The 9,674-nt window shown below is 36.7% G+C and overlaps 1 protein-coding gene across 1 annotated transcript; it reads right to left on the bottom strand.

The window, feature by feature from the left end:
- Window positions 243-1,199, bottom strand: LOC102184595 (olfactory receptor 10AD1-like). The gene has a single exon (XM_005680025.2). The coding sequence runs from the start codon at window positions 1,197-1,199 to the stop codon at window positions 243-245; it is 957 nt and encodes a 318-aa protein (XP_005680082.2).

Genomic DNA, 9,674 nt, shown 5'->3' with positions numbered 1-9,674 from the left:
GAACAAACTCTGGGAGATAGTGAAGGATAGGGAAGCCTTGTGTGCAGCAGTCCACAGGGTCACAAAGAGTCAGACACAACTTAGCAACTGAGCAACAACAACAGGATCTTTCAGGTCTTATACTAGCCGAAAGGAAGCCATGAGTACTCCTTCCTGGAGCTTGTCAGCTAGTGAGTCTCCCACTTCTTCAGGCTGCAGGAGGGGAAGTCAAGGGAAGTAGCTGCCCCTTCAGGTGTTTCTAACTACACAGACTCTGCCTGGGGAAGGCTGCTCCTCCCAAGGGCCCTCACCATGGCCCCCTTCATTTCTTTGTTTCGGAAACTGTAGATGACGGGGTTGCACATGGGGGTGATGATGGTGTAGAGGAGGGAGAAAAGCTTGTCTTTGTCAGGACCGTGTGTGCTGCGGGGGTTCATGTAAGAGAACATGGCTGAGGTGTAGAAAAAGATGACCACGGTCAGATGGGAGGCACAAGTAGAGAAGGTCTTGCCTCGACCAGAGGAGGGGTTCCTGCCCAGGATGGAGGCCAGGATGCGGGCATAGGAGATGACAATGAGCACCATGGGGCTGAGCAGCACCACAATGGCATCAGCAAAGATGACTTTCAGACTGAACTGGGGGTCTCCACAGGAGAGAGCAATCACTATGGGGGCCTCACAGAAGAAGTTTTCTATGTGGTTGTCTCTGCAGAAGGGACCACGAAATGTCATGTAGTCAAGCAGGATACCATTGATCAGCCCAAAGGACCAGGCTGTACTCACCAGTCTCACACAGACCTGCCGGCTCATGATCTGGGCATAGCTAAGTGGGTGGCAGATGGCAACATAATGGTTATAGGCCATGAAAGCCAAGAGGATGCACTCAGCCACACCCACACAGAAGACCAAGTCCATCTGGGTCATGCAAGCGACAAAGGAGACAATATGGTTCTTCACTGTCAGGTGGATCAGCATGTGTGGGATGGTGGTGGTGATGAAGCAGACATCCAGGAAGGACAGGTGGCCAAGGAAGAAGTACATGGGGCTGTTGAGCCTGGGGTCTGTCCAGGTGATGAAGATGATGAGGCCATTCATGGCCATGGCAAGGCTGTAGAGGGCTAGGAAGAGGGCAAAGAGCAATGCCCGAGTGGGTGGGGAGCTCTGCTCAAAGCCCACGAGGATAAACTCAGTCACGGTGCTGCCATTCCTTGTGTCTACCATCTGGGGCCTGCTTGAGAAGGGAAGATAGATAAAGCACAGAGAAGAGAGTAGGGTGTGGGTAAGGGAAAATGAGGGAAAGATATGGGAATTACAGTAAACTCATGTGAGTCAGCCAGCACTGTCATGGGCACTGAAAATACCAGTTCTATTGCAGGCCACGATAATGGAACCATAGTGTAACCAAGGGAGATTCCGCTATCCTTTCTATGGATCAGGCTGTGCTTGAAATACCATATCCAGTTCTGGACCTCTATTTTCAATGATTATCCACCAAAGGGGTTATGTTCAGACAAAAAAGATGGTGAATGATCTAGAAACCACGTGACAGACTTTTAAAGGAAACTTTAAGGGGGAGTCTTAGGGACACTCTGAGAGGTCCTTTTTAAATGCTCATAGGTTTTTCGTCTAGAAGAGAGAATTTACTTTTTCTATATAACCTCAATGAGTAGAGCTCAAGAGAGTAGAAATATTAGAGAAAAAAATGACTGCTATTTCTTATTATAAATTTTCTTTGTTCTTTTAAGTATACAACCAATGCCTGCTCCTTGTGGAACATCTGGAAAATACCAAAAGAGCAAAAGCTAAATAAATAAATAAAAAGAATCAACCAGAGGGAAACCATAATCTGTATGTTAGTTCATGTCTTTTCAGTAGGTTTTTTTTTTTTTTAATGTTTATATTTTAAAAGCTTTGAAGACCAAAACAAGGCTGAGTGGAAACTTCCATAGGAACTTAAGTGAGGGGGAGTATATTTTCAAGAAGAAATGCAGTGATTACAGCTGATTCCAGGTTGGGGAATGCAATGCAATAGGGAGGAAGTAAAAAGGGTAAAAATTCATTCTTCATTTGAATGCGGAACTGGGAACAACTGCACTCCACTCCACTTTACAGTCAAAAATGGTTTATTCATTTAATAAACGAGTGCCTAGTGTGTTCCATATACTGAGCTGGGTGCCAAGGATATAAAATCATGCAGAGAACTTCCTCCCTGACTCCATGGATATTATACTATACCCCAAGTCATTAAATCAGGGGGACAAGTGAGCTCATAGAAAATCCATATAACATACGGACAATATTAATAAAAAGCAAACATGTATAGGCAGATATATTTCAACTCTATTGCCTCCATACAGGGAAGGTACCCTTTGGAAGGGTCATGAAACACTTGGAACATATTATTGGTATATTAGAGTATAAAAAAATCTTCAATGAATTCCTAAGGTCCAAAAAAGTTCAGATCGTATTGACCGCACTAAAACTAGGCATTAAAATTCTTAAATTTCCACATAGAGGAGAGTTCTTAAAATTTATTTATTTTCTCCCCTTGATGAGAGAAAAAGAGTACAGATGTCAGCTAGTGTATGGGATTTTCCTTAAGAATACTGTTTATCATCACATTGCACACTTCAAATATCATATAATTTTTTTCAATTATACCTCAATAAAGCTGGAAAAAACCCTGTCAAATCCAAGTGGGGGAAAAAAAGGAATATTGCTTGCTCATTTTTTTTTTAACTTCAAGAAAAGAAGTAAACTCTTACTGTATATATAAATTTAGAGGGTACTATTTTGATAAATTGTGGACAACATTCTTCTGATCAGCAGGGCTGCCAGGAGTGTTGTACTATTTGTGTACTGCCCAAAGGATCCTGAAGGTCACAGTGGCTGCTGAAGCCCAGTCTTTGCTCAGCTTAACCAAGCCGTGTACCCTGGTGAGGGGCTGTGTGGATTCAAAGTGGTACCTTTCTTCTACTCCTGTTCTGAGAGGGAGTGACTTTTTAAAATTAACCCGAATATACCATGTATGTTAGGAAGATGTGGCCATGAGGATAATTAAATTTCACCACTTGTTTTTTTTTTTCATCTGATAAGACTGGTGAAGTCTTTGAAAGAATAATAATAAATAAGCCTATGTTCTACTGAGAGGGTTTTATGAATAAAAGGCAGTAGGTGTTTCTTCTAATGTGGTAGTACTCAAAGTGTGGTCCACAGACTAGTAGCAGCAGAAGCGTCACCTGGGAACTTCATAGAAATTATACTGGGGCCTCACTCCAGATCTACAGAATCATAAACCCTGGGGATGGAGTCTAGCAATCAGTGTTTTAACAAGCCTTCCATGTGATTCTGATGTACATTAAATGTTGAAAAACTACTAACGCAGGTGAAGACAAAGTATAGCCCTCAAGACAAATATAGTCCATTGTTTATTTTTTTAAATAAAATTTAATTGGAACACAGCCACACTAATCTGCTTATGTATTGTCTGTGGTTGTTTTTCCACTACAAAGGCAGAGCTGAATATTTGCCAGAGACCATTTAGCCTGCAAATATGATTGTCAGATTTAGCAAATAAAAATATTAGATGCCCGGTTAAATATGATTTTTCAGATAATCAATGAATAATTTTTTATTTCAAATATGTTCCATGCAATACTAGTAAATCAATGCATGGAGGTTAAAATATTAAACCTTTAGAGAAAAGGTTTGCTGACTCTTGCATAATCTTATGATTGTAGAGTGGACTTGCCTCCAATAGACAGGAGGATGTAAGGGAGGCAATGAGAAAAAGGCCTTATTCCTGATCACACACCTGGGATTCTGGTGGGTTGAGTCTCAAGTACTTCCCTCCCAATTAGAAGACTCAAACTAAGAGATCAACCTGCCTGGGATGGAGGGGCAGCTGGTGCCACTTGCTTTTCTGTTTATTAAACTTATTACATGAGTTATTTTCTTTAAGTGCCTGCTGTTACACATGTTCAATTAAGATAGAATGGATGTTTTAGAAGAATTTTGCAACTAAACCAGAAGGGATTTTGTAACAACAATAAAACTAGGCATGATTATGAAAAACACTCCATCTAGTAAACATTGGAAAACAAAAAGTCCTCTGAAAACAACTTTTAGATAGATCAAACAGGAATCAAAAGATTAATTACAGGCTATCTAAAAAAATAATGATAATAAAAGGAAGCATACATCAAAAAATATATACACAGGTATTTGTTAAAGGAAAAGTTAATAGCCTGAAATATTTGGATTAAGAATAAGAAATAAAGATAAATTTAATGAAGTGAAATAGCTCAAGAGGTTAGAAGCAGATAAAATTAACATAAGCAAGACCAAAAGGCAATATGGAAAGATCAAAGAAGAAATAATTGAATACAAAAACAGAAAAAGTAGTTAATAAACTCAAAGATAATAAATAATTTCAAAGAAATTGGTCCTTTGAAAATGTCAATAAAATAGACAAACTATATTGTTAGAGTTCGTCTATATGTTGTTACATAAGAACAACAAAAATGAGATGAGAGGAAGAAAGCACAATATACAAGTTATAAACAAGAAGTTTTAATAATCACAGCTACAAAGGAAACAAAAATAATTATGCCACAGTATTTTGCCTATGACCATCAGGTTTGAAGGTCAGAGGAAAAGATAATTTTCCAGGTACATGTTAATATAAATCACTAAAATTCGTTAAAGAAAATATAGAAACCAAACTAACTGAACCAAACCAAACTAAACTTAATGAAATGAAGCAGTTCTGAACTTTGGCTTCACATTATAGTCTCTTGAAGAGTTTTAAAATGTTGCCGTGCTGTTGCTGTGCCTATGTTGCAAACCAGACATAAAACAATGTAAGGGGAGGGATTCAGGCGTCAGTGTTTTTAAAAACTTCCCAGGTGGCTCCAATGTTGCAGGCAAGTTTGCGACTTACTTAAACAGAGAAAATTGACAAAGAGCTAAGCCCCAAATGGCTCCAGACCATGATAGTTTCCTGAGTTCTTTCTAATTTTGCAGCAATCAAATATTTTTGACAGTTTATGATGAAAAAAATAGTGGGTTCCTAACTACTTTTACCAAGTCATCAAACTGTTGAATCCAAAATCTGAGAAGTATACAAAAGACAATTATAACTAAGACAGTTTATTAATAATGATGAGTCAGGCAAAGTAAAATCTTAACAAATGGAATTCATCAGTGCAAGGAAAAATAGTGAAATCCATTCCAGTGATTTAAGGTTCTGCTTATTTTAGGAATTCTAGAACTGTTACTACCATAATAATATGTCAAAGGTGAGAATATTCTAAATTCTAAAGGAGATGTTTGATAAAATTCAATAGTGATATCTGATTGTCAAAATTTCTTAGTAAAGCGGTACTTGAAAGAGGTTTCCATGTCATAATTTAAAAATTTATCTAAATAAAAATAATTTTGATACACACTATGCGTTATGTACTATTTGTTCTGATGTGTAATAGTAAGTTTTTAAAGCTTCAAAACCATACATGGAATAGTCTTTCTTTCATCCTTATTTTACAAACACACAGAAAAGGTGAGCAATCTGCCCAATATCATGCTTGAATTAAAATCTGAGAATCTGATTCCAAAAGGTACACTGTCAACTACCCCCACAGCTTCAGGGTTTTGGATGCCCTATAATTAACTAGCCAAAGTATCTGAAAAATGAATTCAAGAGGTAGTATGTTGGTACATGTTTAACAGATGGCTCTGCCAGGGACACCTGATTTGTAACATTTGCCAATTTCCCTGGTGTAAATATTCCCATATGACCCACTTTGCTAGAAATGTGACACCACTAAACACGGAGTTAGGAAGGGATGCACGTTACATTACTGTTGTATGATTTTCCGACCATATAGATACAACAGATGTAAATACACGACCTTGAGAGGATAGATAATAGTTAAATGTAGTGAAAACCTTAGGAAGTGATGAATTTTTAGTATCTATTACCTTTGTCTTATAATATATTTAATGGTTTGTTATAATATGTTAAAATGGCCACGTTTAACAGTCAGTTTTTAAAATGCCTCAAAATTTAACAATTGGTTCTTCAGAGCTGGTGGCAACTGGGTTCAGCACACCAGTGGAATGAAAAGGAAGGGCAGAATTATCATTTGCAGGTGTATTGTTAGCATTGCTGAGGACTTAGGATTAGGTGCATTTCTTCCTTTCTCTTTATGTTTCTGCCTCAGCCTACAGGGAGGCCAGATTTTCTACCTAGGAGGGGATAGGATAAAGGTACAGAAAACACTTTTGACCTCACTGTTCATCTTTCCTGTGGAAATAACTTAAATATCCCTCAGTTGAGCACTGGTTACACAAATTATGGTACACACAAAAAATGGGAAAATCTTGTAGAAGTTACGTCTTACTTCATTCTGTTGCTATAGCTAGAAATGGTCTGTTTGTCACCAAACCATTTCAACAGGTAAGAAGGACAGTCTCATGGAGGCTGTGGATGAGCTAGACTTGGCGGGACATTGGAACTTAGGGTCCTCTCTGGAAGAAACAGTACCCCATTAGCTTACGTGAAATCCCTTACATGAAATTTTTCAAATCATTCCAGATGATGTCAACTCAGATAAAGTTTCTTTACTCACTTATAGTAATTTCTAGTTTACAAAGCATATTTATGTATATTATTCCATTTAACTCTTATAAAAACCTATTAAATAGGTACCATCTCCATTTTACAGAGGAGGAAAACTGAGGCTCAGAGAGCTAAAGTAACTTGCCCAAGATCGTATGCCTAGCAAATAAAAGTAATGAGATTCAGACCAGGCCTTTTAACTCCTTCGAATAACTTTTTCCCAAGCTGCTTAGGGCAGAGATGTCACTACCTCCTGTAGGTTCTACAATTACTGAATGTCACATTTTGGTCAGGAATATACATACCCACCCACCCATGTACACATACATATGTGATAATTCATATTTCATTATAGTTATAGGCTTCCTTCTTTGAAATTAATCCCTAATAAAAACAATATATTATGAAGGAAGAATTCTCTTTAAGATTTGGATCTATTGATTAGCCATTTTAGCCTTTTTCCTTAGGTTAAATATTTATAGGCCCTTTTATGATGCCTTGCTATCCTTATTTCCTCATTACCTTTAAAGTTTCCAGAAATAAGAAAAGAAGCAACTAAAGAAGACATTGATTGGAGGCTTGGGGACAAGTATAAGAACTAAAGAAGTACATACACTTTGTATTTAAAAAATTCAGTGTATATAATACCCCTGGCCAACAGACCAATGAGATCATCCTTGAAACAAAGAATATATTTTGGAGGGCACTGAATCAGAACACCGAAAAGAAAGACTAAAGAGGTTAAGAAGGAATATTCTGGGAGATACCCCTATTCAAATATAGTAAAGAGCTCTTCTCTAATGATCATAAGACAGAACAATAGAAAATAGAGGTAAGTGCAACAAGAGTATTAAGTTAGACTAAAGGAATGTTTTAGTATTTTAACAAGGAGTTTGAAAGCATAAAGTGACTGACCAAGGAGTAATGAAAGATCTTTTCTGTACTCATTGCAAATAGGAGAGATTTCAGTGCATCAGGTCTCATTTCAGGTCAAAATGGTCCCAAAGCACAGTGGACTGGAGCCTATGCTTCCTTCTGTGTTTGCTTGTGTGTTAATAGCATTAAGGTACAGCCACTAGCACTCCTCTCCATATCCAATTAGCTGTTCGTTCCCTCTTTTCAACCTCCCCTACCGGCTTTATGCACCCTCCACTCTATTTACGGTTTGCCACACACAAATCCATCTATTTGTTCATTCAGTTTTTGTTTGGTGCCTACCATGCACACACTCCAGTCCTGGCCTCCACACTTTTACACATACTGGTCGTTTTTTATGTTATTGTCCTTTACCCCTATTGGCTTCTGGTGAACTCTTTCTTATCTTTTGTGAAGCAAATTATATACTGCCTCCTCAGCAAAGCTTCCCCAATAACCTATCATCTCTCTTGTCCTTTTCTTTTAATGAAAAATCATTAAATTTCTTTTCAGAAGTAAGCTGTTTTGATTCCATTATTTGCTCTTTAAGCCACAAATGTTGTGGACGGTTAATACAAGGCCCTTCAAATGATCAGAAGAATTAAATTAGCTTTATAACAGACAATTCTGGCAGTAGACCAAAACTGATATATTTAACAATCTTTATCATAGATTAGCTAAGAAATAAATACTAACTATAACATTGAAATAATCAATACAAAATAAAACTGAAAATAGGTAAAACTATATGCAGCAAGACTTAGATCTATAAATTTTGACTTGGCAAAATGGGATTGGATAAAAATAAGACCCACAAAACAAATCTCATAGAAGCAGAAGTTATTATGGTAAAATTGATTTGAACAAAATACTGATAGAAGTTTATTGATAAGTTAAACATAAATAAGTTAGTCTGGATCAAAATAACTTCAGTATTTTTATCCACATGACAAAACTGGAAATATTTTAAGTACTATACTAGAACACTGATCAAGGAATTAATTCGGATTAATGAATTTATTAAGTCATATCAATAATTCAATGGTATTGGTATAATTCTGATTTAAATGCTGTTATTCACTAACAATAGAATCAATCAGAAGGCCACAACAGTGAGAGGAAAATAACTGTAGAATCGTTAATAGTGGGACAAAAATATTTATTGGTTCTCTAGCACAAACTAAACTTTTGATTAATGGTTTTTGAACAAGTAAACAAATATTTAAACAATCTGATTTTTGTTGATCACTTTCTATCTATGTAACCCACCAACTGAAATTTACCTGAAGTTCATATTTATCAAATTTGAAATATAATACATAATTAAGTCTGAAAAATTTGTATTTTTAGCTTTCTTTTGAACATTTCAAGGAGTTGTAAATTCCAATTGATCTATGTATCCTCCCACCTTAATTTTAAATAAACAAAAATATGTATTACTCAGGAAATGAGAGCATGCAATACAGAGAAAAGGGGACAAATTAGAGAAACTGCCATGATAACGCTGAATATCTCTTCACTGTATCATTGATCCTTCTGCTTTCCAAGAATGAAAGGGAGAACTCTGAGGGCAAGGGAAGAGAACTGAGGAATGTAAATTGATTTTTTATTTAGTTTAAGGAAGCTTCACACCATAGCTTAACCATCATATAAAATTTTGAATATATTTCAAAAGCCCACAGAAAGAATGGAAGAAAATAGAATTGAATTTTCAATGAAGGGGAACTTCTGTGCCAAAGGTGACAAATCATCAGTCAGCCTTCTGGCTCACACAGATGTGTTTCATTAAGTCATAGTCTTTCTTCTGAAGGACATCTCGTGTGAAACTCAAGATATGAACTTCGCAGGGAAAAACAATCAGAAGATCTTCCTGCACTGTGCCTATTCTTATCAATAACTAATAGAGTTAATTAGTTTATTAGAAGCCTCTAGCCTGTCCCAGTCCCAGCACTCTTACTTGTCACTCCACTGCAGTATGTTCTGATAGGAATTCAGACTTTGCCTAAGTCACACTAGAAATCGTGAAGAGAAAGATAGATTGGACTATATCAAATAGAAAACTGGTAGAACTAAAAAAAGAAAATATAAGAGGCAACAATATATGAAATTTAATTTAAAGAGCTTGTCAAAACACCAAGATCTTAAGAGATAAAAGGACA

The sequence above is a fragment of the Capra hircus genome, chromosome 5 (assembly GCF_001704415.2).
Source record: "Capra hircus breed San Clemente chromosome 5, ASM170441v1, whole genome shotgun sequence".
In the NCBI taxonomy this organism is placed as follows: Eukaryota; Metazoa; Chordata; class Mammalia; order Artiodactyla; family Bovidae; genus Capra; species Capra hircus.
This window is presented reverse-complemented; position numbering and strand designations above follow the sequence as displayed.

Excerpts from the sequence above, each read along its gene's own strand:
- LOC102184595 (XM_005680025.2), bottom strand. The coding sequence starts at position 1,199 with ATGGTAGACACAAGGAATGGCAGCACCGTGACTGAGTTTATCCTCGTG.